Source organism: Balaenoptera physalus (assembly GCF_965194825.1).
Source record: "Balaenoptera physalus genome assembly, chromosome: 11".
Taxonomy (NCBI): domain Eukaryota; kingdom Metazoa; phylum Chordata; class Mammalia; order Artiodactyla; family Balaenopteridae; genus Balaenoptera; species Balaenoptera physalus.
This window is the reverse complement of record NC_138896.1, coordinates 71,356,502-71,384,243: the sequence shown is the minus strand read 5'-3', so window position 1 is coordinate 71,384,243 and position 27,742 is coordinate 71,356,502. Positions and strand designations below refer to the sequence as shown.

General features: G+C 59.6%; 1 protein-coding gene across 4 annotated transcripts; it reads left to right on the top strand.

Annotated features, from left to right (window-relative positions):
• Positions 1-59: 59 nt before the first annotated feature.
• On the top strand, positions 60-27,507 carry CELSR3 (cadherin EGF LAG seven-pass G-type receptor 3). Of its 4 annotated transcripts, XM_082413528.1 has the most exons (36): positions 60-4,572; positions 6,128-6,778; positions 7,207-7,432; positions 7,665-7,780; positions 8,121-8,209; positions 8,317-8,474; positions 9,016-9,179; positions 9,434-9,559; positions 9,650-9,819; positions 10,261-10,446; positions 11,003-11,119; positions 11,504-11,675; positions 11,829-11,970; positions 12,069-12,189; positions 12,507-12,690; positions 13,001-13,102; positions 13,322-13,336; positions 14,441-14,535; positions 14,756-14,965; positions 15,204-15,399; positions 15,666-15,821; positions 16,145-16,319; positions 16,920-17,087; positions 17,312-17,438; positions 17,526-17,732; positions 17,939-18,113; positions 18,346-18,458; positions 19,257-19,336; positions 19,875-19,998; positions 20,434-20,550; positions 20,655-20,803; positions 21,074-21,189; positions 21,493-21,651; positions 22,199-22,399; positions 23,193-24,081; positions 25,731-27,507. In XM_082413528.1, exons 1-36 carry the CDS (start codon positions 831-833, stop codon positions 25,756-25,758), a joined length of 9,966 nt encoding a protein of 3,321 aa, XP_082269654.1. In that variant the 5' UTR covers positions 60-830; the 3' UTR covers positions 25,759-27,507. The 4 variants fall into 4 exon arrangements, with proteins under 4 accessions (XP_082269654.1, XP_082269655.1, XP_082269656.1 ...); XM_082413529.1 differs by lacking the exon at positions 13,322-13,336; XM_082413530.1 differs by lacking the exon at positions 20,434-20,550.
• The last annotated feature ends 235 nt before the right edge of the window (positions 27,508-27,742 follow it).

The following is a 27,742-nucleotide window of genomic DNA, read 5'->3' as shown; positions in this document are numbered from 1 at the left end:
TCCACTGCAGGGGGCACGAGTTCGATCCCTGGTCGGGGAACTAAGATCCCGCTATGCCAGCGCAGCCAAAAACACAAAAACAAAAAACAAACAAAGCAAAGTTTTGATCGAACAGTTAAGGCTGTTGTTTGGCCTGCTGGCACCACAGGCCCCGTCCAGCCATCGTCCCCTCCGACCCCAGGATTCCATATGGTATCCTCGCCCAAGAGTCATGAGAACGCTTTCTCTGCACATCATGGGCACCAAATTTTCAGACCAAGATCCGGGACAGGGTTCGAAACTAGTGCTCAGGAAGGGGGCAAGAGATCCGCAAGCAGAAAGCTGGAAGACGGAGCTGAGACAGCGCCCTAGGGGGAGGGATGCTGGTGAGGGCGGTGGCCACGAGGAGGGTGGAAGCAGGGGCAGTGAAGCGCCAAGCCCGGTTCAGGACCGTGGGCAGCACTTATGCTCCGCCCTCAATAAAGATGGCGGCAGTAACTTCGATATCCAGAGCTGTCATGCGCGACAGCCTGTACCATCGGATTTGGGACTTCGGGGCGGAGGTGGAACGAACCATCGCAGCGACCGGGAGCCATGTTGGAGCGGCGGGAGGCGGCGGCAGCGTCGGGGATGCTGTGGTGCGGGCGGCAAAAGCCGGGGCCGCTCGCCAAAGGGACTCTGGCCGCGGAGTAGATGGTGCCCAGAGGGTGGCGGCGGCGCGGAGCGACAGGCCTAGAGGCGGGGGACCAGGGCGGTGGCAGGGCCCCGGGTGGGGGCCCGAGCAGCGACGCGGGCCCAAGGCCTGGACCCAGGCGGAGGACAGTGGAGGCCGTGTGGGGAAGTAGGGGGTGATGGCGAGGCGGCAGCCGTGGTGGGGTCTCAGAGGGCCGACCACCCCGCTACTCCTGCTCCTTCTCCTCCTCTCTTTGTTCCCTCCTAGCCGGGAGGAGCTGGGGGGCGGCGGGGGCCAAGGTTGGGACCCGGGGGTAGCTGCTGCTACGGGGCCAGGGGCGCGGATCGGCGGCGGAGCCTTAGCTCTTTGTCCCGAGTCACCTGGGGTCCGAGAGGATGGAAAGCCTGGCCTGGGAGTCAGGGAACCTGTCTTCGTGGGGCTCCGAGGGGGAAGGCAAAGCGACCAAAGCGGTCGAGGGCCCCCTGAGCAGCCGGGGTTGGGAGCGGAATATGGAGTCAAGACATTTGGCAGCCGCGGGCAGGAGACAGGACAAGGACCAGGGTCTCTGTTATGCTGGCGTCCAGAGGTCTCCTCTTGCGGGCGGACAGGGCCGTTGCAAAGAGATAGTCTGTTGCCAGAACGTCTTTCCCCAGGGGTCCCGGGCCCAGAGAACAGCTCTCCCTTCCCTTCGGACCTTCGGATTCGGCCCTGTGGTTCCCAGCCGGTGTTCTCTCAGAGGAATACTGGGAGAGGCGCCCTCCAAAAAGTGGGAACCACGCGCTGCTGCGGGGAATTGTGGGCGCCGGGGCGCAGGGGTCAGAGCGAGAGAACCAAGACATCCCAAGCGAGGAGGACAGGGCCCCGGCCGGACCGCCCTCCCGGGGCCGTGGGATCCGGCCCCGGGCTGGATTCAGCACCTCGCAAGGAGAGGACAGCTCCCGCATCTGGTTCAGCACTGCGAGAGTCCCGGACAGCTCCCGAGCCAACGCCCGAGCGCATGCGCTCCCGCGTCCTCTTCCGCCGCCGCTTCCTTCCGCAGCGCCCGGGGCCGCGCCCCCCTGGGGGCCCGACGGAGCATGGAGCCTGGAGAATACCCGCAGCGAGCCGGGTCCGCCCCCGTCGCGCCGCGAACCGCCACCCACAGTTTCCTCAGTACAACTACCAGGCACTGGTGCCCGAGAATGAGGCGGCGGGGACAGCGGTGCTACGCGTAGTGGCGCAGGATTCGGACATCGGCGAGGCCGGACGCCTAGTCTACTCGCTGGCTGCGCTCATGAACAGCCGCTCGCTGGAACTGTTCAGCATCGACCCGCAGAGCGGCCTTATTCGCACAGAGGCTGCTCTGGACCGCGAGAGCATGGATCGCCACTACCTGCGCGTGACGGCGCAGGATCATGGCTCGCCGCGCCTCTCGGCCACCACCATGGTGGCCGTGACAGTGGCCGACCGCAACGACCACGCGCCGGTATTTGAGCAGGCGCAATACCGGGAGACGCTTCGCGAGAACGTGGAGGAGGGCTACCCCATCCTGCAGTTGCGTGCCACAGACGGTGACGCGCCCCCCAACGCCAACCTGCGTTACCGCTTTGTGGGGCCGCCAGCTGAGCGCGCCGCCGCCTCTGCCGCCTTCGAAATTGATCCGCGCTCGGGGCTCATCAGCACCAGCGGTCGCGTGGACCGCGAGCACATGGAAAGTTACGAGCTGGTGGTGGAGGCCAGCGACCAAGGACAAGAGCCCGGGCCGCGCTCTGCCACTGTGCGTGTGCACATAACCGTGCTGGACGAGAACGACAACGCGCCCCAGTTTAGCGAGAAACGCTACGTGGCGCAGGTGCGCGAGGATGTGCGCCCCCATACGGTGGTGCTACGCGTCTCGGCTACCGACAGGGACAAGGACGCCAACGGACTGGTGCACTACAACATCATCAGTGGCAACAGCCGCGGCCACTTTGCCATCGACAGCCTCACGGGCGAGATCCAGGTGGTGGCACCTCTGGACTTTGAGGCAGAGCGAGAGTATGCCTTGCGCATCCGGGCTCAGGATGCAGGCCGCCCACCGCTGTCCAACAACACAGGCCTGGCCAGCATCCAGGTGGTCGACATCAATGACCATACTCCTATCTTTGTCAGCACGCCCTTCCAGGTCTCTGTCCTGGAAAACGCGCCCCTGGGCCACTCAGTCATCCACATTCAGGCAGTGGATGCAGACCATGGAGAGAATGCCAGATTGGAGTATTCCCTAACTGGTGTGGCATCTGATACACCCTTTGTGATAAACAGTGCCACTGGCTGGGTCTCTGTGAGTGGTCCCCTGGACCGTGAGTCTGTGGAGCATTACTTCTTTGGTGTGGAGGCCCGAGACCATGGCTCACCCCCACTCTCAGCTTCAGCCAGCGTCACAGTGACTGTGCTGGATGTTAATGACAATCGCCCTGAGTTCACTATGAAGGAGTACCACCTACGACTGAATGAGGATGCGACCGTGGGCACCAGTGTGGTGAGCGTGACTGCTGTAGATCGTGATGCCAACAGTGCCATCAGCTACCAGATCACAGGAGGCAACACTCGGAATCGCTTTGCCATCAGCTCCCAGGGGGGTGTAGGTCTGGTGACACTGGCTCTGCCACTGGACTACAAGCAGGAACGGTACTTCAAGTTGGTGCTAACTGCATCTGACCGTGCCCTTCATGATCACTGCTATGTGCACATCAACATTACAGATGCCAACACTCACCGGCCTGTCTTTCAAAGTGCCCACTACTCAGTGAGTGTGAATGAGGATCGGCCAGTGGGTAGCACCGTGGTGGTCATCAGTGCCTCTGACGATGATGTGGGTGAGAATGCTCGTATCACTTATCTCCTGGAGGACAACCTGCCCCAGTTCCGCATTGATGCAGACTCAGGGGCCATTACACTGCAGGCCTCACTGGACTATGAAGACCAGATGACCTACACACTGGCTATTACAGCTCGGGACAATGGCATCCCACAGAAGGCAGACACTACTTACGTGGAGGTGATGGTCAATGATGTGAATGATAACCCTCCACAGTTTGTGGCCTCCCACTACACAGGGCTGGTTTCTGAGGATGCCCCACCTTTCACCAGTGTCCTGCAGATCTCAGCCACTGACCGGGATGCTCATGCCAATGGCCGGGTCCAGTACACTTTCCAGAATGGGGAAGATGGGGATGGAGATTTTACCATTGAGCCCACCTCTGGCATTGTCCGCACAGTGAGGCGGCTAGATCGGGAGGCGGTGCCAGTGTATGAACTGACTGCTTACGCAGTGGACCGAGGTGTGCCCCCGCTTCGGACTCCAGTCAGCATCCAGGTGACGGTGCAGGATGTTAATGACAATGCACCGGTCTTCCCAGCTGAGGAGTTTGAGGTGCGAGTGAAGGAGAACAGCATTGTGGGCTCGGTGGTAGCCCAGATCACTGCAGTGGACCCTGATGAAGGCCCCAATGCTCATATAATGTACCAGATTGTGGAGGGGAACATCCCTGAGCTGTTCCAAATGGATATCTTCTCTGGAGAGTTGACAGCACTCATTGACCTGGACTATGAAGCTCGCCAGGAATATGTGATTGTTGTGCAGGCCACATCAGCCCCTCTGGTCAGTCGGGCCACTGTGCACGTCCGCCTGGTTGACCAGAATGACAACAGCCCTGTGCTCAACAACTTCCAGATCCTCTTCAACAACTATGTATCCAACCGCTCAGACACTTTCCCCTCAGGCATCATTGGGCGCATCCCTGCTTACGATCCTGATGTCTCTGACCACCTCTTCTACTCCTTTGAGCGAGGCAATGAGCTGCAGCTGCTGGTGGTCAACCAGACCAGCGGGGAGCTTCGACTCAGCCGCAAGCTAGACAACAACCGCCCACTGGTGGCCTCCATGTTGGTGACTGTCACAGGTGAGGGGCGGGGGTTAATCAAGTGAGCCAGTGACCTCAGCCTGTTAGGTCCTCAGGGGCCCCACAAGGCACTTCAAACCAACGAGGGATTTTCAAGCCTTCCAAGAATCCCTTAAGCTCTGGGTTCCTGCACCCCACAGGATCTGCCTCACAGGTTAGGGTCATATAGTCTCTGTTTAGGGTCTTGGGCAGTCTCCACAGAACCCCAAAGATTCTAGGGCATTAGCAGACCCCATAAAGACTGTAAAGAACTGTCTGCTGACTGTAAAGAACTGTCTGCTTGTTAATCTAGGGATAGCTCCCCTCCCTCTGAAAGGCTAGAGGTCCTGGGGTAATGCTCTGGAGGTCCCAGGAAAAGCCAGCATAGGCCAGTCAGCCCACACCACATCCCTGTTCAGATGAAGGGTTACTTTGGGTCTGGTATGACCCTCAGCCCATCTGTGGAGGAGAGGGAGGCCAGTAGTTTAGTGGCTGGGAACAGCAGTTTACTCTGGCAGCCTCAGGCAGAGAGCAGACCTGGCTGCTGTTGAAGGGGCTGACTAAGCCCCTGCCCTTTGGGGAAATGTCCAAAGGTCCACCTGCCTCTTTTCTGCAGCCATGTCCCCAGGCCTTCACAAGCTGTTCCCTCATAGGAGAGCGCAGGCAGGAGAAGCTCTTGCAGTCCTGAATACTGGAGGCTGAAGGGGTTGGGAGAGACTTTACCAGTGCTTATTCCCCAATTCTGGAGCATGGACTCCTGGCACTGCCAATGAAGGCACATTCATCCCTCAATTCACTGGACAACCAACCCTGTTGGCCACCCAGTGTGTACTAGGGTCTGGAGACAAGGCATATAAGCACCTCATGCTCATTTCTGAGGGTGGGCACTTAAATGGCAGGACCCAGGTCTGGGGTGATGGGCAGCTTGCTGATTCAAGGATGCTGAGGAGGAGGTCAGAGTCCAAGGCCCTCCTGGAGAGAAGGAGCTTGCTGACCCAGGGTTCTGGGGGATGAGGTTGAGTGGTCACAGGATTAGGGACCCTTCTAGTGCCCTGGGAAAGCAGTTGACTGACCAGATATAGGGGATGGGTGATCCCTGACCTAGAGGGATACTTTTGGAGGGCATGTTTTGCTGGTTCTGCAATGCTGGGGGATGAGGGGAAGGAAAGTCAGTGGTCAGTGGCCTTGGTTCCTCTTTCTGTCCTGATTGGCCTGCTGACCATGATAACCTGGGGAAGGGTGGGTTACTGACCACTTAGGGACCTTCTTGTGTGCTTTTGGAGGAATGACTTGCTGACCCATGGGCACTGTTGGGGCAGAGAGGGGGTTGGTTGATCCCTGGCTCAGGCCCTTCCCTGTGTTGGAGGGAGGCAAGAGGAAACAGCAACTTGTTGACACCTTGATGCTGAGAGAGTTGGTGATCACAAGCTTCAGACCTCCTTGTGTCCTGGCACGGTCAGCCTGCTAACACAGAGGTGCTGGGGGACTGAGCAGTCACTGGCCCCAGCCCTCTTATGTCCCAGGGAGGAGAAGCCGCTGACCCCAGACTGACCACTTCCCCCACTTCCGCCTGCAGATGGGCTACATAGTGTGACGGCTCAGTGTGTGCTGCGCGTGATCATCATCACGGAGGAGTTGCTGGCCAACAGCCTGACCGTGCGCCTTGAGAACATGTGGCAGGAACGCTTCCTTTCGCCACTGCTGGGCCACTTCCTGGAAGGCGTGGCCGCAGTACTTGCCACACCTGCCGAGGACGTCTTCATCTTCAACATCCAGAACGACACAGACGTGGGGGGCACCGTGCTCAACGTGAGCTTCTCAGCGCTGGCGCCACGCGGGGCCGGGGCTGGATCTGCAGGTCCCTGGTTCAGCTCCGAGGAGCTGCAGGAGCAGCTGTACGTGCGCCGAGCCGCACTTGCCGCCCGCTCTCTCCTGGACGTGTTGCCCTTCGACGACAACGTGTGCCTGCGCGAGCCCTGTGAGAACTACATGAAATGTGTGTCCGTGCTGCGCTTTGACTCCTCTGCGCCCTTCCTGGCCTCCGCCTCCACGCTCTTCAGACCCATCCAGCCCATCGCAGGCCTGCGCTGCCGCTGCCCCCCAGGCTTCACGGGAGACTTCTGCGAGACGGAGCTCGATCTCTGCTACTCCAACCCTTGCCGCAATGGCGGCGCTTGCGCGCGGCGCGAGGGCGGCTACACCTGCGTCTGCCGCCCGCGCTTCACAGGTGAGCGGGGCGCGGGGCTGGGTGAACCTGCAGTGCAAGTGAGGATTGGGCATCACTTGACCCAACCGGGGTCGATTTGGGCGCCGTTAGTCCAGAAGCGGTAGAACCTGGCCCAGAGGGAGCCTAAGGCCGCGAAGAAATAGAGGCTTTGGTGGAGCCGAGGTAGCGAAGGAGGCGTGGCCCTGGGCAGAGGCGGGGCCCTGAGGTCCGCGGTAGTGGACAGGGCGGGACCATGGGAGGGGCTTGGTCGCAGCCAGGCGGGGAGGGAGGGCGGGGTCAGGTATAACGAGGGGCTGCCCACTTGAGGGAGCCGGACTTTTCAGAGGTCTTGGCGCTCGCCTGGAGCGCGTGGCCTTCGGAGGGGCGGGGCCCGCTGGCGCTTTGGCGGGCGCGGTCTTGACCGCCTCTGACCGCGGCTTGACCCCTAGGCGAAGACTGCGAGCTAGACACGGAGGCCGGACGCTGCGTGCCCGGCGTCTGCCGCAACGGGGGCACCTGCGCCAACGGGCCCGACGGCGGCTTTCGCTGCCAGTGCCCGGCGGGCGGCGCCTTCGAGGGTCAGCGCTGCGAAGTGGCGGCTCGCTCCTTCCCGCCCAGTTCTTTCGTCATGTTCCGCGGCCTGCGGCAGCGCTTCCACCTCACGCTGTCCCTCTCGTAGGTGCCCGCCCGCATCTGCGCACCTGCACGCGGTCCCCACTACCTTCAAGACCCAGATTCCTGACTGCCCCACCCTGGCGTCCCATAGGACACCGCTCCCTCCTCTCCCTCTCTCACCACTTCCTCTCTCACCCTAGCCTCCTGGGTGGGCTCCCTCAAACCTTCTTGTCACAGGGATGGTGGGTGTGAGGAGGGGTCCGGCTTGTGACGCGGCACCCCCCCCCCTCAGGTTCGCCACGGTGCAGCCCAGTGGGCTGCTCTTCTACAACGGGCGCCTGAACGAGAAGCATGACTTCCTGGCCCTGGAGCTCGTGGCTGGGCAAGTGAGACTCACATATTCCACCGGTGGGTGCCCCCGCGGACTAGTGTGGGCGCGAGTGGGTGCAGGTATGGGTGAGATGGCTGAGGGGTGCAAGCCCCACGGGCACACCTGAACACACACCTCCACGCCCAACAGACAACAGTGAGGACCACTTTCCCTATGGGAAAGCCCATCTCTCCACGAAGTGTGTGCTTCTCCTACCTGTCCAAAGGCATTCTGGTCCAGCCAGTGTGGCCACCAGTGGGGGGAGTTATCTGATGCATCCAGGGTCACCCTGGGAGTAGCTGTGCCTGCATGACTGGGTGGGAGGAAGAGGGGGACTTAGCAGCTCCAGACAAGCCTCCACACACATCCACCCCACAGGTGAGTCCAACACAGTGGTCAGCCCCACAGTTCCAGGGGGCCTGAATGACGGGCAGTGGCACACAGTGCATCTGAGATACTACAACAAGGTGGGCACCACCCTTGGCATGGGAGTATGGGGGGAGCTGGGATGCCAGGTTCTGCCCCTCAGGGGTCACCCTGGGGGTCCTGTTGAGTGGTGTGCCTGGGTCTCTAGCCCCGGACAGATGCCCTGGGAGGTGCTCAGGGCCCCTCCAAGGACAAGGTGGCTGTGCTGAGCGTGGATGACTGCGACATGGCTGTGGCTCTGCAGTTTGGTGCTGAGATTGGCAACTACTCATGCGCGGCTGCTGGCACACAAACAAGCTCCAAGAAGTGAGGCCCCCAGCCCCTGATCCTCAAGCCCTCTGCCTGCCAAAGCCCACTCCAAGCCTTCCAATACTGCCTACCAAACTCCCCATCCTTCCCCAAACCACCGTATTTCCCTCTCCCCACTAGGATGCTGAAACCCCACCTCACCTTAACCTCCCTCTCTGTGTTCTGCCCAGACTGCCCACTCCCACACAGTCCCCAGGCACCCACTCCCCCAAAGTTTCCACTCCCCTGGTCTCTCTAATGTCCCACAGCCCACCTGACCCCCATCCCCTCCCCCAGCCACCCAAATGCCTCCCTTTTTCACCCTCATCCTCAACCCCAGCCTCTTCCACCTTTCCCCAGACCATCTGCCCATCATAAACTCTCCTTTGCACCCCCGCAACAGAAGTAAGTCTCCAGTTCCTTCCTCAGCCTGATCTTACCCTCCCCGCTCAATCACCATACCCTCTGAGTCCTACCCCCTCCATTTCCTATGCCCCCCACCAGGAGCAAACCTACCCTGGCCCCAGTCCCACCAATGACCTGGACCCCTGACCCCCAGGTCCCTGGACCTGACAGGCCCTCTGCTCCTGGGGGGTGTCCCCAACCTTCCCGAGAACTTCCCCGTGTCCCACAAGGACTTTGTTGGCTGCATGCGGGACCTGCATATTGATGGCCGCCGAGTGGACATGGCATCCTTTGTCGCAAACAACGGCACCATGGCAGGTAGGCCATGTCCTCATCATAGGGAAAGGGTGGAAGGCTATATGGATTAACTCAAAATCTGACCTCCTACTTGTCTCCTTTCCTGGCAAGCAGAATGCTGCAGCCTAGCCTTGAGGACCTGAGTCCTACCAATTCTACCCTCCGAGAGAACATGGGGCTAAGATCATGGCCACTTTCAGCCCCCCTGGACCTCTGTGTTTTGCCCCCCCCACCACCTTGTGTTCTTACATCCTCTATGTACCTTCCTCTCCCAGGCTGCCAGGCCAAGCTGCACTTTTGTGACTCAGGCCCCTGCAAGAACAGCGGCTTCTGCTCAGAGCGCTGGGGTGGCTTCAGCTGTGACTGCCCTGTGGGCTTCGGAGGCAAAGACTGTCGGCTCAGTGAGTGGGCAGCCTGGGGCAGGAGGAGCCTGCAGGGTAAATTCTGTTCTTGAGGTGAGGCCTGTGACCCTCCTCCTTTTATCCCACCAGCTATGGCCCATCCCCACCATTTCCGTGGCAACGGCACACTGAGCTGGGACTTTGGAAATGACATGGCTGTGTCTGTGCCATGGTACCTGGGGCTGGCATTTCGGACACGGGCGAAGCAGGGGGTCCTGATGCAAGTCCAGGCTGGGCCACATAGCACACTCCTCTGTCAGGTGTGTCTGTCCTCCTGATCCCTCCCTAGACCCTCAGCTCTCAACCTCTAATGCACCAGCAACATTCCTGTGGTTTCAGGCCTGGTCACACAGCATACTTCTCTGCCAGGTGTACTGACTATACTTAACCCTGCTCTGGACCCGGGCCCTTGACCCTCTTCCCCACTATCATATCCTCTGCAGGTGCAGCATACCAGCATAGCTCTCTTGTGCCACCTGCACTAATCCATGACCCCTCGTCCTGACCTCTGCCCCCTAACTTCACTCTCTGCTGCATAGTGTCCCTGGGCACAGTGCCCTATGTGCCAAATATAGCCTTGTCCCTGCTGTACTGACCTCTGATATTCTTGACCTCTGAGCCCTTTGATCTCACCTCCTGATACTCCTAGCCCCAGCCAAACTTGGGGCTCTGACCCCAGGGCTGTGCCTCTCTACCCGCAGCTGGATCGGGGGTTGCTGTCTGTGACAGTGACCAGGGGCTCGGGCCGTGCTGCCCACCTCCTCCTGGACCAGGTGACTGTCAGTGATGGCCGATGGCATGATCTGCGGCTGGAGTTGCAGGAGGAACCAGGTGGCCGGCGGGGCCACCATGTCCTCATGGTCTCATTGGACTTTAGCCTCTTCCAGGTCTGACCTCTAACCCTGGGGTGGTCCATTCTCAGCCTTCAGACTAGACCCACCTCATTTGACCCCACCTCTAGTCCTCTCACTTCCCTCCACTGCACATAGTCTGATATTCTCCCCCGAGTCCCCCTCCTCATGTCCTCGCTCTGAGCCCACTCTGCTACACCCTCCTCACGTCAGGGAGGCTACGCAGATTTCTGGCCTGCTCTTGGGGTACCTCTGCAGCTAGCACTTTGCCAAACTTCTGGAAGCCTCTTCTGGTCTCCTGATCTTCCCAACTCAAAGTCATGGAATCTTAGGGTCTGTTCTGGGTCCAGGAGAGAAGGGCTAGTCTGAGCCCAGCTCTTGACTGAAAACATTCTGTCACCCGTCCCCCATGCTCCAGCAGGTCCTCCATACTCGGGAGCATCTCATTTCCAGACCAGTCCTCTGGGCCAGAGGGACAGAGCATGGTGGTGCAAGATAAGGCCTAGGATAAGGCCAAGACTGACACTGGGGTAGGGCAGGGGTCCATCAGGTCCCCCCCACACCCCCAGTGCTGACTGTCCCCTTCCTCCAGGACACCTTGGCGGTGGGGAGTGAGCTGCAGGGCCTGAAGGTAAAGCGACTCCATGTGGGAGGCCTGCCCCCCAGCAGTGAAGAGGAGGCTCCTAAGGGTCTGGTTGGCTGTATCCAGGTGAGGGTCAGCATGCGAACATGATATGGGGCAGTAGGGTGAGTGGTCAGAGATCAGAGGTGCCTTGGGACCTGAAATGCTGCATTCACATGGGGGTTGGCATAGGGGTAGTGGTGACCCAGAGCCATCAGAGACAGGTCAAGCCTCTCTGTGCTGTTGGAGGTGAGAGTCTAGCTTAGATTATCAAGGGTCATTAGAGGCCTGTGTCAGGGACAGCATGATTAGGGGTCCCATGGGGCCACTGAATTGGGACCATTGGGTCAGGGTCTACGGTTTGTAGGGAAATTGCATGTCAGGGGTCATCAGACCAGGTGGCTGGCTCTGCTGGACTTGGGACTAAGGTGCTTTGGCATGGGTCTCACCCCTTGCTGGCTGTGTCCATAGGGAGTATGGCTTGGTTCCACGCCTTCGGGCTCCCCAGCCCTGCTTCCCCCGAGCCACCGAGTGAACGTGGAACCTGGCTGTGTCGTGACCAACGCCTGTGCATCTGGGCCCTGCCCACCCCATGCTGACTGCCGAGACCTCTGGCAGACCTTTTCCTGTACCTGCTGGCCAGGTGGGGCCTGGGTGGGAGCAGGGTGATCTGGGGCTCGTGGTGAAGACTGGGGGACCTGGAGAGCCTGGAGGAGGCAGGGACTGAGAAGGACAGGTGCCTGCTTCCTCCCATGCTCTGTGGCCAGTGTCCTGAGCTCCCTGACCCAACCTGCAGGTTACTATGGCCCGGGCTGTGTGGACGCCTGCCTCTTGAACCCCTGTCAGAATCAGGGGTCATGCCGGCACCTCCCTGGGGCCCCCCATGGCTATACCTGCGACTGTGTAGGTGGCTATTTTGGGCACCACTGTGAGCACAGGTAAGGGGCTGGGGGCTGAGATGATGGAAAGAGCTGGTGGGAGTTAGGGAGGGTCACTGAGATGTGGTGTAGGCGTCTCACGTGGCTGTCCACCCCAGGATGGACCAACAGTGCCCACGGGGCTGGTGGGGGAGCCCAACGTGTGGCCCCTGCAACTGCGACGTTCATAAGGGCTTTGACCCCAACTGCAACAAGACAAATGGGCAGTGTCACTGCAAGGTGCGCCTGTCCCCTGTCCCCTGACCTTTTAACTCTTCTGTAGACATGTTTTGTGATTCTTATCCAGCTTGCTGACCTCTGCCACCTGATTCAGCCCCTGACCTCTTACCCCTATGCTGTGACCTAACTGCCATCTCTTGTCCTTGACATCTAACCCCTCTCTTATGTTTCATTTGAGGCCAGTCTTCCTTCTGGCCTGTGAGCACTGTTCTCCTGACCCTTTGCCCTTGATTCCACTCATTCCCCAAGCCCTGACCTGAGACCCCTATCTTAAGCCCTGACCTCTGACCTCAGGCCCCTGACCCGTTCTCAAACAGGAATTCCATTACCGACCGCGGGGCAGCGACTCATGCCTCCCATGTGACTGCTACCCTGTGGGCTCCACCTCACGTTCATGCGCCCCCCACAGCGGGCAGTGCCCCTGTCGCCCAGGAGCCCTTGGCCGCCAGTGCAACAGCTGTGACAGTCCTTTTGCAGAAGTGACAGCCAGCGGCTGCCGGGGTGAGCAGGCTCCACCCAGCTCCACATATAGAGGGCTGGCTCTGGCACGCTGTCACCAAGTCCCATGGCATGCTTGGCTTCTTGGGTAGGGGCTCCGGGAGGCTTCTCTGAGGGAGACCACTTACACCCAGGCACTCCCACATTTGCCCCAAGTATTTTGAGGACCTGTCACAGAATCTGATGGGCCAGCTCCCATGAGGCCAGCAGCAGAGTGGTAGGCAGTGGGCCTGGGGTAGGTGGGGGGCAGTGGATGTAGCTGTCCCTTGCTCCAGCCTCTGGCTGCCTGGCTCAGTGCCTCCTTCCTCCCTAGTGCTCTATGACGCCTGCCCCAAGTCCCTGAGATCTGGTGTGTGGTGGCCTCAGACCAAGTTTGGTGTCTTGGCCTCAGTGCCCTGTCCTCGGGGGGCTCTGGGTGAGTACCTGGGGGACAGGCAAATAGCTGAGGGTCGGGGTAGGCCTGACCTCTGACTTGCTAGAGCCACCTCTTTTCCTGAGTTGGTCGGCCTTGTTCCTACAAAGAGGTGGGAGTGGGGTAGGGGTCGATGTGGGCCCCTCCCTACCTCTTAGGGGCTCTGGGTCCCTCCCCACATCCTCATTGAGCCTCCATCTGTTTCTCTTGGCTTCTGGGCAGGATTGCGGGGTGCAGGTAAGGGGTACGTGTTTGCTCAGGTGCGCTGCCCCCTCCCACTGCCAGAGCTTTTGCAGATCCCTCTTGCTGCCTGAAGTCCCTGCAGACCCCTCCCCACTGCCTGAGGTCTCTAAAAAGCTACTCCCAACTTCTTGAAGCCCCTGGAGGCCCCTTCCTACTGTCTGAGGACCCTGGGGGCCCTTCTCTGATGCCTGAAGTCCTCAGAAACCACTCCCCACTGCCTGAGGACACCCCCTCCCCACACGCACACTTCCTAAGGTCCTTGTAGACCCCTTCTCAGTTCCTGAGGTTCCTGCAGGCCTCTCCCTACTACCTGAGGTCCTGAAAGACCCCTGCCCTCTGTTTGAGGACCCCACAGACTCCTCTCTGTTGCCTGAGGTCCTCACAGAACCCTTCCCGCTGCTTGAGGTCTCTGCAGTGGCTGGACAGAGACTGTCTGCGTGTGCATGCTCTTGTGTGTGTCTTTCTGTGCCTGTGCACGCGTCTGTGTCTGTCTTTGGGGAGGGGGTTCTGTGTTTAAGTCAGGGGGCCTCTTGCTGGTGGCTACAAGCTCTCTTAAGGCCCAGGTCAATTCTCATTCAACTCTAGTTCCAATCTCACAGATAAGGGAGAGATGGCAGCAAAGTCACCACTGGGGCAGTTAAAATTTGTGTGAGAACTTTCACCCCCACCTCATTTTGGTCACAAAATTCTCTTGGGGGCGCACTGTGTATCTGTGTGTTTGTCCTGGGCCACACATCTACTCGTGTGCAGGTGTGAGCATTGGTTTGTGTTCTTGCCCTGGGCCACACGTCTGTGAAGCTGTCCTGGCCTGTGTGTGTGTGTCTGGGTGCACATGCACACACACAGTCCTGCCCTTGTGTTCTTCTTTATGTCATGGTGGTTCGAAATGGTCCACAGACCCCTCAGGAATTGACTGACAAGCGCCTGGGGCCCGTCTGGGCTGGGGGCTGGGGCTTTTCTATCCAGGGGTCCAGCCGTGGATGCCTACTACCTGGTCTCTGCTTCAGAGCTCCCCCTGGGGTAGGGGAGGGTGCTGTGGTCACCTCCTCAATGAAGGTGTCCAGGCCCCAGGCCTGACAAGGGGTCAACTGCCTTCAGGAGCTGCCGTGCGGCTATGCGACGAGGACCAGGGTTGGCTGGAGCCTGACCTCTTCAACTGTACCTCCCCTGCCTTTCGAGAACTCAATCTGCTGGTGAGACTGCCCAGACCTTGCCCTGCACTCAAGACCAGCCCTGGCTCTGGCCCTGGCCTCAGTCTCCCCAGGCCTGTGCTGGGCCCCAGACATCATGCCCCAGCCCTTGACCTCCTGGGCTTTTCCCAGTTGCCCTTTAATCCAAACCCTTCTTCTTGTGAGGCTTTTGAGAAAGGCCTAAGGGACCACAGAGCGACCATCCCCATCTTTGTCCTGGCAGCTGGATGGCCTAGAGCTGAACAAGACAGTCCTGGATACTGTGGAGGCTAAGAAGCTGGCTCAGAGGCTACGGGAGGTGACTGGCCACACTGACCACTACTTCAGCCAAGATGTCCGAGTCACTGCCCGCCTGCTGGCCCACCTGTTGGCCTTTGAGAGTCACCAGCAGGGCTTCGGGCTGACAGCCACACAAGACGCCCACTTCAATGAGGTGGGGCTACACCTTGGGCTCCCTATCCCCTGGCCCTGACCCCCGCCCCTCTGCTCAGGCCCCTCCCGACCCCGGGGAAGTGAAGGCCCTGGATTCTCTCTCTCTCCCCTTGTCCCCTCCAGAGCCATACCCTTACCTACTGGGACCTCTCTGAGCACCTGGCCAGACCCCTCAGGCATGCCCTGTCCCCTCACACATCCTCACCTGGCTGGGCCCACTTTCACCTCCCTCCTCCCAGAATCTGCTGTGGGCCGGCTCTGCACTGCTTGCTCCAGAGACCGGGGACTTGTGGGCAGTGCTGGGGCAGCGGGCCCCCGGGGGTTCCCCAGGCAGCGCCGGGCTGGTGCAGCACCTGGAGGAGTACGCAGCCACGCTCGCGAGGAATATGGAACTCACGTACCTGAATCCCGTGGGGCTGGTGACACCCAACATCAGTATGTGGAGGGTAGGGTGGGGTGGGGCAGGGGGCCGTGAAAGGGCAAGGACCTGGAGGTCTGAGGGGTTGGGGGCTATTGATGTCAACATTAGTGGCAGGAGGCTGTGCTGCCACACTCAGCGCTTTGCAGGGATAGGCTCTGCGCTGGTAGCAAGGAGGCTATGGGTTGTGGAACTTGGGTACAGGATAGGAGGAGGAGGGAGTGGGACCCTCAGCACAGGGAGGAGATCCTTGATGGGTCTCACCCCTCTTCCTCCCGGGCAGTGCTCAGCATTGACCGCGTGGAGCACCCCAGTCCCAGCCGGGGGACCCGTCGCTACCCTCGTTACCACAGCAACCTTTTCCGGGGCCAGGATGCCTGGGATCCTCACACGCACGTGCTGCTGCCTTCCCAGGCCCCACGGCCGTCCCCACCTGAAGGTCAGAGCCCTGGGGTGACCCCTGGGCCAGATCCTGTTTCCTTGCCCCCCAAGCCAGATGCCATGTCGCCCTCCTGTCAATCCTCCCCTTGCCAGACCCTCCCCCTCACCACAGGTGACCTCGCCCAGGCCTTGATAGTCAGGATCCAGCGCTGGGGGGACCCATGTGTCCTTCATGGGCTCCTGCTCTCTGCACCCACCCTGGTTCTGGACCTGCAAAGGGAAGAGATTCCCATGCTTGATGCTGGGTTGGGTTCAGAGCTGCGTTTGTGGGTGCTTGGGGTCAGAGGTCACTGGCAGTGACTCCTCCCCCTCCTCTGGCAGTTCTGTCCACAAGTGGCAGCAGCATGGAGAACTCCACTACCTCGAGTGTGGCCCCCCCACCGGCCCCCCCAGAGCCCGAGCCTGAGCCTGGGATCTCCATCGTCATCCTCCTGGTTTACCGCACCTTAGGGGGGCTGCTCCCTGCCCAGTTCCAGGCCGAGCGCCGGGGCACCAGGTATGAGTAGAGTTACTCCCAGGCTCCTCACCCTTGGGCTTCCTGCAAGCTTCTCCCCAGCCTAGCACCCCCTTTTTTGGTGGACAAATGAGCAGGTTCACAATCATACAGAGAGGCTCCTGCCCATGACTCTGGGAGCCTTGTCCATGCTGGGCTCCATGTGAATCATGTTCTGGGCAGTTGTGCAAATGAGGAGTTAGACACAGAGCCACAGCTGGGGCCAGGCACATAAAGGATACAGGAGCCAGACAGACAGGCAAACTGGCCGATGGAGATAGGCAAAGCCGGGCTGACTGAAGGAGGTCAGCCGGGGGTGGAAGGGAGGGCACTGAGAGGCAAAGTCTGTAGCTGCTTGGGCTTCAGACTCCAGTGTGGGCAGTGGGTCCGAAGCCTCTCAGCTGCATTTCTGCAGAACCAGGCCATGGACTCCTGGTCTTGAAGCAGCCCAGCAGAGGCTAAAAGGGTTCTCAGAAACAGCATCCACTCTAGGGCATCTCAGACTCTGGGTGGGCCATGGCAAGTGACATGAAGACAGTGAGGTGGGCAGCCAGAGCTTGGGGAGGTCAGCAGTGCCCAAGCCCAGGTGGGCTGTCTCCTCAGGCTTCCCCAGAACCCTGTTATGAACTCCCCGGTGGTCAGTGTGGCTGTGTTCCATGGACGCAACTTCCTAAGGGGTGTCCTAGAGTCCCCGATCAGCCTGGAGTTCCGCCTGCTACAGACAGCGAATCGCAGCAAGGCCATCTGCGTGCAGTGGGACCCGCCTGGCCCGTGAGGACCTCCACTCTGGAAACCCTTGGTCCCCCTGGTAGCCCGTGGGAGGCCCAGCCTGCCCCTGGGGCCCCCACCAATCCCCTGTGCACCCAGACCCATGAGGAATGCTGCTCCCCAACTCCAGGCACCCTCGGCCCCTCCCACTGCCTCTCACAAACCCCTGCCTGGCGATGGGGCACTCCCCAGAGGGGATGGTAGTTCTGACTGCCCTGTGGCCACAGGGCGGACCAGCACGGCATGTGGACAGCACGGGATTGTGAGCTGGTGCACAGGAACGGGTCCCACGCACGATGTCGCTGCAGCCGGACGGGCACCTTCGGGGTCCTCATGGATGCCTCTCCCCGTGAGGTGGGGCTGTGTTCAGAGTCCTGAGGAAGTGGGAGGGTCAAAGGGCAGGAGTGCCCAATTCCCCACTGACCATCCCTGTCCCCACAGCGGCTGGAGGGTGACCTGGAGCTGCTGGCTGTGTTCACCCACGTGGTCATAGCAGTGTCTGTGGCCGCACTGCTGCTGACCGCGGCCGTCTTGCTGAGCCTGCGCAGCCTCAAGTCCAACATGCGTGGGATCCATGCCAATGTGGCTGCTGCCCTGGGAGTGGCAGAGCTCCTCTTCCTGCTGGGGATCCACAGGACCCAAAACCAGGTGCAGGGTCAGGGCCAGGGGACCTGTGTCCTGATGACCTCACCTGGCCCAGGAAGGCCTGGGGCCAGAGTTCAGGGTCAGAGATCAGGGGTGCTCAGGTTGGGGCCAGGGTTTGGGACAGGAAGCTGGGGTAAGGTGCAGTGGTTTAGGGGTCAGAGGTGGGGCGTGGCAGGAGAGGTCCTGACGCCCCCCAACCCTGCCTTCAGCTGCTGTGCACCGCGGTTGCCATCCTCCTGCACTACTTCTTCCTCAGCACCTTCGCGTGGCTCCTCGTGCAGGGGCTGCACCTCTACCGCATGCAGGTCGAGCCACGCAATGTGGACCGCGGCGCCATGCGCTTCTACCACGCCCTGGGCTGGGGCGTCCCTGCTGTGCTGCTGGGTGAGGGCCCTGCTCACTGGCCTCATCCAGGCCTGTGACCCCTGACCTCCATCTATCACATGGCCTGACCCCCGCCCCTGCCCCCAATCCTGATCATGACCCCAACCTCAATCCCCCTTGCCATTTGCTCAGGGAGGAGCCTGCTCTGCCCCCACCCCAGCTTCTCCCCATACGTGAGAGCGTCAGCAGCTCTAGAATACATCCCCTCTGTCCTATCTCTTCTCCCCCACAGGCCTGGCTGTCGGCCTGGATCCCGAGGGCTACGGGAACCCTGACTTCTGCTGGATCTCGATCCACGAGCCCCTCATCTGGAGTTTTGCAGGCCCTGTCGTCCTTGTCATCGTGGTGAGTGCCCTCCACTCAGTGCCACCTTGCGCTCCCCTTGGTGGGGGGGAGCGGGAGGTGGCCCTGCAGCAGGTGTGGTGGTATCAGCTGAGGGGTGCCAGGTGGCAGTCTGCAGGCTTCCTGGGCTTGGCCTCCATTTCTGTTCCTGCCCAACTGGCATGGAGATGGGAGGTGTGGGGTCAGAGACTCGGCTTCCTCTCCCTACCTCTGTCTCTCTCTCCACCTCCATCTTTCAGTCCCTCTCTGGTTCCCTATCTCTGACTTTTTCTATGATTCTAAGCTCCTCTGTTTCTTTTTTTTTTTTTTAATATATTTGTTTATTTGCACTGGGTCTTAGTTGCAGCAGGCGGGCTCCTTAGTTGCAGCTCCCCGGCTCCTTTAGTTGTGGCACATGGGCTCCTTAGTTGCGGCTAGCAGGCTCCTTCATTTTGGCTCACCGGCTCCTTAGTTGTGGCATGCTAACTCTTAGTTGCGGCATGCATGTGGGATCTAGTTCTCTGATCAGGGATTGAACCCAGGCCCCCTGCATTGGGAGCACGGAGTCTTAACCACTGCGCCACCAGGGAAGTCCCCCTCTTCTGTTTCTCTTTGTTTTTGATCTATGTATTTTGTATGTGTGTGTGTGTGTGTGTGTGTGTGTGTGTGTCTGTGTGTCTGTGTGTCTGCGTATGTTTCTCACTGGTTCTGCCTCTCTCTCTGTGAGTCTTAGTGTCTCTCTGTCCCTGTCTCTCTGTCTCTCTCACTATCTCTGTCTCTCTCTGCCCTGCCCCTGTTCCACATGTCTGGCCACGGGTCCAGATGAATGGGACCATGTTTCTCCTTGCTGCCCGAACATCCTGCTCCACTGGACAGAGGGAGGCCAAGAAGACCTCTGCGTTGTGAGTTGGCTGGCTGGAGGAAGTGGGGGATTCTCAGAATGGCAGCCCTCTCCTGGGTGGGGTTTGGGGGTTCCCAGAGCGTCCCTGGTGCAGGCTGGGCCCCAGATTCTGGGTAGGGGGATGAAGTCACATCTGCCCTGGCCTGCAGTCCCTCTCTGGCACCCTTGCCTTACTCTGGCCCCACAGGTCTGTCTGTGCCCTGCTGTCTCTCCAGTATCTCCCAAGGCCTGGGTGGCTCACTTTGCCCTTTGCCCCGTGCGTTTCCACCTACCTTCCATGCTTTCTCTTATGCCCCACCCCCCGCTTCCAGTCTGCTTTCCCCATGTCCCCTCATGGTTCCCTGAGTACTCTCCTGGTTCTTTCTGTGACCTCCAGACTCCCCTAGTGCCCTCCTGAGACCTCCATGTTTCTGTGGGAGTTTCCTTCCCTCCACGTCCCCTGTGTGTCCTCTTCGTGACCCTGCGTGTCCTCCCATGTCTCCCGTGTGAGCCCTGTGTGACCCACACATGTCCTGTATCCTTTCACGTTCCCGCGGCAGGACCCTTCGCAGCTCATTTCTGCTCCTTCTACTGGTCAGTGCCTCCTGGCTCTTTGGCCTCCTGGCGGTCAACCACAGCATCCTGGCCTTCCACTACCTCCACGCCGGACTCTGTGGGCTCCAGGTAACTCTGGTGCCCCTCCCTCACCCTGGACCAGGTGGGGCTTCAGTAGGGTGGGGCCCAGGGCCTTGACCCCAGGCCTAGAGCTGACTCCCACCTGATGACTGACACCAGACGACTGCTGATCCTGGATTGACCTTCACCAGTGCTGAGGCTCCTGGCCGCTTGCTGGTCCACATTGACCTTCACTGACCCCGGTCACTCATGCCACTCTGACCTCTCACTGCCTCTGCTGACTTTCCCTGATTCCCTTACTGGGTCCCCCCTTGGGCTTCTCACTGCCTCACTCTAATCTGCAATGACCGATCCCACTTGCTGACCCACAGTGACTTACACCAGCCCTAGCTGACCCCCTTGTGGCCCTACTCTGACCTCTGCCTCATTTCTGACCTCTCACTGACCTTTACTATCCCCTCAATGATCCTTGCTGACCCGCAGGGCCTGGCAGTGCTGCTACTCTTCTGTGTCCTGAACACAGATGCTCGGGCTGCCTGGACACCAGCCTGTCTGGGCAGGAAGGCAGCGCCCGAGGAGGCCAGGCCAGCGCCTGGGACGGTGAGGGGCTCTCAGGGCCAGGGAGTCAGGGTGGGGGCCCCGGGAGGCCAGGGTTTGAGGCTTCTCCAGGCTGGCTCACACTCCTGTCCTCACCACCTCCCCAGGGCCCCGGGGCCTACAACAACACGGCCCTCTTCGAGGAGAGCGGCCTCATCCGCATCACTCTCGGCGCCTCCACCATCTCCTCAGTGAGCAGTGCCCGCTCTGGCCGGACCCAGGACCAAGACAGCCAGCGGGGCCGCAGCTACCTCAGGTGAGGGGAGGGGCCTCCTCGTGACGGGGCACACAGCTCAGACCAGCCCCACTTTACCAGGGGTTGGCATTACCAGGTCCTCGGGGTGGGTCCACGCATCTCGGCCATCTGGGCCTCTGCTGCTGCCTCTGCCCCAGATACCTCCTGCCACACACCCAGGGGTGCCTTCAGAGCCGTTCCACATGCACCTGACTGTTTACTCACGGACACACCTGCCTCCAAAGCACCCCATCACATCCCTCTTTGATGGGGGGGCTCCTGCATTTCCAGGGACAATGTCCTGGTTCGACATGGCTCGGCTGCCGACCACACTGACCACGGCCTCCAGGCTCACGCTGGCCCCACTGACCTGGACGTGGCCATGTTCCATCGAGATGCTGGTGGAGGTGGGAGCCTGGCCCAGGGAGGAGGGAGGTAGAGGGTCTCTCCCCCATTCCTCATTCTTCTGCCCCAAATTGGGAGCAGCAGCTGACTATGCTGGGGTGAGCTCCCCCGAGGTCACGGCCCCAGGAAGCATCTACCCGCCCAGGCCTGGTTCTCCTGGCAAGTCCCAGCCCTTCTGTCCCTACCCCTACTCCAAGCTCTCTCCCCAAGGCCCCAGCCCCCTTGCCATAGCCTTCCTCAAGACCCCCAAGTCCCTCACCTCCCCTGGCCACCACTGTGTCTTCCTCCTGATCTCCCAACTCCAGGCGCAGACTCTGACTCTGACAGTGACCTGTCCTTGGAGGAGGAGAGAAGTCTGTCCATCCCATCCTCAGAAAGTGAGGACAATGGCCGGACACGGGGGCGTTTCCAGCGTCCACTCCGCCGGGCAGCCCAGAGTGAGAGGCTCCTTACACACCCCAAAGGTGATGGGGCCCTCTGACCCCATGGGCGACCAAGAGATACCCCATATTCCATTTGGTGTGACTCAGAAAGCCTGCTATCCCCCTGAAGATTCCTGGGACCGACTTATTGGGAACCTGGGGTCATCATTGGGCCCCCACATACCTCTCCCCATCCAGCCTCCCAGCAGAGTTCTGCTGGCTAGAGACCCAGGAGCGGCCCAGGCAACAGAAGAACAAGGTCAGGGATGTTACAGGGTGACATGTCATCTCTCCAGCCCCTCCTCTTCCCTGAGGGCTGTGGTTCAGCCTGGTCTTCCTGACCCCTCAGCCGTCAGGTTCCCCCACCTCCAGGCTCTATCCACCTCCAGTCAAGAGTAGGGGGAGCTTATCAGTATCGCCCTCAATGGATGATTCCATTGATCTCTGAGAGACACTCTCCTATTCCTACCTCTGCTCCATGAGAAAGACCCAGATTTCAGGAGTCGTTAGGGTTAGGGGGCCACTGAGTCTGGTTCACAGGGGTTGTGAGTCACTGGGGTGACTCCTATTATCTGCCCTGGCTCCACAGATGTGGATGGCAATGATCTCTTGTCCTACTGGCCAGCCCTGGGGGAATGTGAGGCTGCTCCCTGTGCTCTGCAGACCTGGGGCTCTGAAAGGCGCTTGGGACTGGACACCAGCAAGGACGCAGCCAACAACAACCAGCCGGACCTGGCCCTGACCAGTGGAGATGAAACCTCCTTGGGTCGGGCCCAGCGCCAGAGAAAAGGTATGGATCCCTGACTTTGGCCTGTGCCTCAAGGACCCTGGGGACTGCCCATGCCCTGAGCCAGGGGATTTCATCCTCCTAATCCAAATAGCCTCACAGGGATCCTGAGAGCTTCTCTCGCTCTGTTATGGGGGTTTCTGTTCCTCTACGCTGCTTCACAGTCCCAGGGGACTGCCTCATCCTGACCTGAGAATTGCCTGCCCCGCATACCCTGGCCTGCACCACGGAGACCCCAGAGGCCACTCCTGCCTCAACCCAGGGGATTCCTCCCCCTCCCCCAACCCCAGTCTGCTTTGCAGGGACCATAGGGGCTGCTCTGCCCCAGATCTCAGAACTTTTGCTCTAACCTGGAAGGTTTCTGCCGCCTTATCCTGCTTTACAGGGGCCCCAAGGGGTTGTCCCTGTCCCAACTCAAGGGGTTTCTCCCTTCACCCCTGCATCACAGGGACCCCAGGGACTGCTCTTGCCCCAACCCTGGGGATTCCTGCCTCTTTGACCCTGGGCTGCATTACCAGGACCTGCAGGCTGCCCTTCCTCTGACCTTGGGGAGAGGTTTGCCCCTACCCCTGCACCACGGGGACTGCCTCTGTCCTGACCCCAGGGATTACTGCCTCACTCTTACCCCTTTCCCGCAGCCTCTCTGGGATTCCCAGGAACGGCCTCTGTACCCCCTCCCCAGAGGGTTTCTGCCCCCAACCCTGTGTCACAGGGATTCCAGAGGCTGCTGCATCCCTAGACCCAGGGAGTTCCTGGCCCCCATACACACACTGTCCCCCGTTTGTTCCTCCCACAGGCATCCTGAAGAACCGATTGCAGTACCCGCTGGTGCCACAGACCCGGGGCACCCCTGAATTGTCCTGGTGCCGTGCAGCCACCTTGGGCCACCGTGCTGTACCAGCTGCCTCCTATGGTCGCATCTATGCCGGAGGGGGCACTGGCAGCCTTTCGCAGCCAGCCAGCCGCTACTCCTCCCGAGAACAGCTGGACTTGCTCCTCAGGCGGCAGCTGAGCCGTGAACGACTGGAGGAGGCCCCTGCCCCTGTTTTGCGTCCCCTGAGTCGGCCAGGTTCCCAGGAACGCCTGGATGCCATGCCAGGCCGCCTGGAGCCCAGGGATCGGGGCAGCACCCTACCACGGAGGCAGCCACCCAGGGACTACCCTGGTGCCGTGGCTGGCCGCTTTGGGTCACGCGATGCTCTGGACCTAGGGGCGCCCTGCGAGTGGTTGAGCACGTTGCCCCCGCCCCGTGGTGCCCAGGACCTTGACCCACAGCCCCCACCTCTGCCCCTGTCTCCCCAGCGGCAACTCTCAAGGGACCCCCTCTTGCCATCCCGGCCCCTGGACTCTCTGTCCAGGAGCTCGAACTCAGGGGAGCGGCTGGACCACGTGCCTAGCCGGCACCCCTCGCGAGAAGGCCTTGGGCCACCCCCGCAGCTGCTCAGAGTTAGGGGAGACCCAGCCAGTGGCCCTAGCCACGGCCCCTCCACAGAACAGCTGGACATTCTCTCCTCCATCCTCGCCTCCTTCAACTCCTCAGCTCTCTCCTCCACCGTGCAGTCCTCAAGCACACCCTCGGGCCCTCATACTACCGCCACACTTTCTGCCACAGCCTCTGCGCTTGGGCCCTCCACGCCACGCTCTGCCACATCCCACAGCATCTCGGAGCTGTCACCCGACTCAGAGTAAGCAGGGTCTGGCCACCTGCTCAGACCCCCATCAGTTTAGGGCAACCTCCCATGCACCGTGCCCTGTATTCTGCCACAGAATGGGGTGGGGTTTGGCAGAGAGCCTGGGCTACCCCAGGCACTGCGCAGCCAGGGCGCCACAGCCTGAGGGCAGAAATCTGGCAGCGAATGGGGTGATTAGCAAGAACTTGCTGGCTGTATGATTGGGGCCTGCACCTCCTGGACTAAGGAGGAGAGTGAGGTGCCTTCCAAAGGGCTTGAGCTAGTGGAGGGGGGAAGGCAGGAGCCAAGGCCTAGAAGCGGGAGGTAGCCTGGTATGTGGAAGGGGCAGGGAGGTGAGAAGGCTTTGCTTGGGAGGCTTTGCTTAGGGTGTAGTATGGGATAAGGAGGGACCAGAAGTAGTGCCAGGATGTAGATGCCTTACATGCCAGGCTGAAGAACTTACTTTGAGAGTAAATCATTCATTCACCTACTCCTTCAGTCAATGTTAAGTTCCTCCTGCCTGTGGGCACTGTGGGGTGGGACACACAGGAATTGAGTTGGGACCTGGTGCATCTCAGAGTAGGGGATGGCAGACATACCTGGGAAGCAGCTGGGTACAGGAGTCAGAGACGGAGTGGGGAGGAACCAGGAATTACCAGGTCTTGGAAGCCAAAAGCAGAGTTGAGTTTTAAGAAGGAGGAACAGCTAGGTCAGGCTCTGTGGAGGTCTGTAGGGTTAGAGAAGGCTTTCTGTAGGTGGAGGGAAGGAGACCCTGGGATTGGGGCAGGAGACCAACAAAAAACCTGAGCAGAGATGGGGGAGAAGACAGGAAGGAGAGAGGGGCAGGAGATTTTGGGGCCTGGTACCCAGGGCTCTGGAACGATGCTGAGGTGGGGATGAGAGGGAGCTGTGAGCACCACCTGGGTCCTCCTGCAGCCTAGCCTTAGGGTCCGACTGTTGGGGGAGGGCTGGGGTAACTGAGCAGTGGTTCAGGCTCTGGACTCACACTTGACCTCTCTGAGCTTCAGTTTCCTCATCTGCAAAGTATGTCTATGGTAGCAAACTCTTTGAGGTGTGGAGGTGTTTTTTTTTTTTTTTTTTTTTTTTTTGGCTGTGTTGCGTCTTCGTTTCTTTGCGAGGGCTTTCTCTAGTTGTGGCAAGCGGGGGCCACTCTTCATCGCGGTGCACGGGCCTCTCACTATCGCGGCCTCTCTTGTTGCGGAGCACAGGCTCCAGACGCGCAGGCTCAGTAGTTGTGGCTCATGGGCCTAGTTGCTCCGCGGCATGTGGGATCTTCCCAGACCAGGGCTCGAACCTGTGTCCCCTGCATTGGCAGGCAGATTCTCAACCACTGCACCACCAGGGAAGCCCCGTGTGGAGATTTTTGAGACAAAATCTGTCAGGTGCTTAACAGAGTCTGTACATAGTAGGTGCTCACTAAGTGCTTAGAGGAAAGACATAGGTGGCCAGCCAAGGGGCCTTGCTGGTGAGTCTGGGGGTCCAGAATGGGTGAAGGGCTCTGAGAACCCCAGAATGGGCATAAGCACGCTAGGGACTGAGAGGCGAAGGTGATGGGGGAGGTGGCCCAGGTCCGGTTTGGTGGGGGAGTCCAGAGGCACCTGACTCTCAGCAACCACCTTCGATCTCCACATTCATCTCTGCAGAGTTCCCAGAAGTGAGGGTCACTCCTGAGGGGCAGACGTGCAGATGAGGACCAGCCGAGGGCGGTGGAGGATTTGGGCTAACAGAAGAGACTCCAGGAGTTGGGGGCTGACCCCATGGCAGCCTCCTATACCCCCGCCCCCCAGCTCTCTCTGTTGCTGCAGTGCTGGCTGCCCATGCCCGTCTGTGAGCATGTGAGCAAGCGTGTAACAGGTGCACGGAATGAGGGAGCTGAAGGGAGGACTTTTATACGTTTTGTACCTTTGTAACCAGAGAAATATGCTTATGTTATTTTTCAGCTTTTCTGTCTCCCGGGGTTCTGAGGCTGGGCTGGGAGGGGGAGGCGGACAGAGGGAAAGAGGTGCAGAGTTTTGCCCCATTTGGGTCCCTGGCAATTTAATTGTTCTTTCCTCTCATCTTACTGGGGTGGATTCAGACAGGAGGGGTAAATGCTCCCCCCGCCCCATTCCCCGGTTGATCTGAATATTGTCAGGGCCCAAAGTGCAGAATTAGTCTTTGCTTTTTCTTGGATGTCCCACAGGCCAAACTTTTGGGACTGGGGGTTGGTCTTGGAAACAGGGGTCCTCTGACCTCCTCACAGGGGCTCGCTCATGCCGCCCCTCCCCGTGGATGTGTGTGTTTATTATGTGGAGTCCCTGCCACTTACTGCCTTATGACCCAGGACTGATGCTGTGGAGCGTTGGTGGAGCAGCAGATGTCATGTTTACAGATCAAGGCTTCCCTTTCTCCCGTGGGGAGGGGCTCAGGCCTCTATTCAGACATTCCTGCAGAGGGTGGATGGAGGGGTCACAGCCCCTGCCCCTGCTGTGAACAAAAGTTGTCTGTGGTGCCATTTAATTCCCTGACACTGCCCCCTGCTAGAATTTATTCTGAAGGCTGGGGTAGGAGGGGGAGCAAGGGGAGCAAAAACAAGGGAATTAAAGACTCAGAATGTAGGTGCCACTGCCTCCCATGTTTACAGGAGCCTCCCTGGCCCTAGGCACCCGGGCTGCAGGAAGTGACTCTTCCATCCCTCCTTTATTCCCTTGTAAAGGGAAAAATGACTGTTAGGACCCTGTTCACAAACTCTCACTTTTATTACTTCGTCTGATGTCCAGAACTGGGGACTTTTAAATTTTGTTACTTTGTTTACAGGTCAAGACTTAAAACATTCTTCAACTTTGTTTACAATTTAAAACTTTGAACTTTTACACTTTGTTTACAGTTGAGAATGTTTTTTTCCCTTTGTTTACAAGTGAAAGGTAGAGAAAGTGGGAGAGGGGCTTGGAGGACCCACCTGTGAGGACCCTGAGCCTGGCCATCTTGAGGGGTTTCTAACCCCTAGCCCTCCCAGGCCAAAGGTCAGCCCTGAGTCCCCTGCTGAACAGCAGGCCCAGAAGGCCTCGAGAGTAGGCATCCTCTTCCCACTGGGAACAGTGGCCATGCAGGGTTGTGGAGGGTCCCTGAAGACACCCACCTCCTTCATGCATACTCTTGGGAGGCAGTTTCCAAGGAGATTAAAAGTTCTACTTTACTGACTGGTGCCAAATCCCGCCAGCCAGGACCCCAGCTGTCCTTACCCAGAGTGACCCCAGCCCTTGAAGAGTTGAGGGGCCTGCTGTGGGGAGAGGGGGCTGTCCTTGCTATGTCCTAGGTTCTGTAGATGCCCCTCTCTGAGGGTCCCACCCCCCCCCCCCCAGCCCAGTGGCTCCTTTTCCTGTCTGTGTAAATTGTTCCGTGAAGCCGCGCTCTGTTTTGGGAATAAACTTCTATAGAAAATGGTTATTGCCTCATTCTGTTTGGGGGTGGGGGGTAGGAGGGTGGCTATGAATGATTCAGGCTGGGCTGACCTTTGGGAGAAATCTGAGCACTGCCCCCTCCCCCCTCCCCAAGAATATTCGGCTATTTTTATCTCATTTCATTGGAGATTTGGACCAGGTTTTTTTCTCTTTCATCCTGAATTCTGTCCCTTCGCCTTGAGGTTGGGCCTGAAGTATGAGCACAGGTGCTGAGA

What these genes read in the sequence shown, in the direction of transcription:
- CELSR3 (XM_082413528.1), top strand. Translation starts at nt 831, where the DNA reads ATGGCGAGGCGGCAGCCGTGGTGGGGTCTCAGAGGGCCGACCACCCCG. An exon ending in TTCCTGTACCTGCTGGCCAG is followed by an intron (nt 11,676 to 11,828) that starts GTGGGGCCTGGG and finishes CCCAACCTGCAG; the next exon opens with GTTACTATGGCCCGGGCTGT. An exon ending in TCCACAGGACCCAAAACCAG is followed by an intron (nt 17,733 to 17,938) that starts GTGCAGGGTCAG and finishes CCCTGCCTTCAG; the next exon opens with CTGCTGTGCACCGCGGTTGC.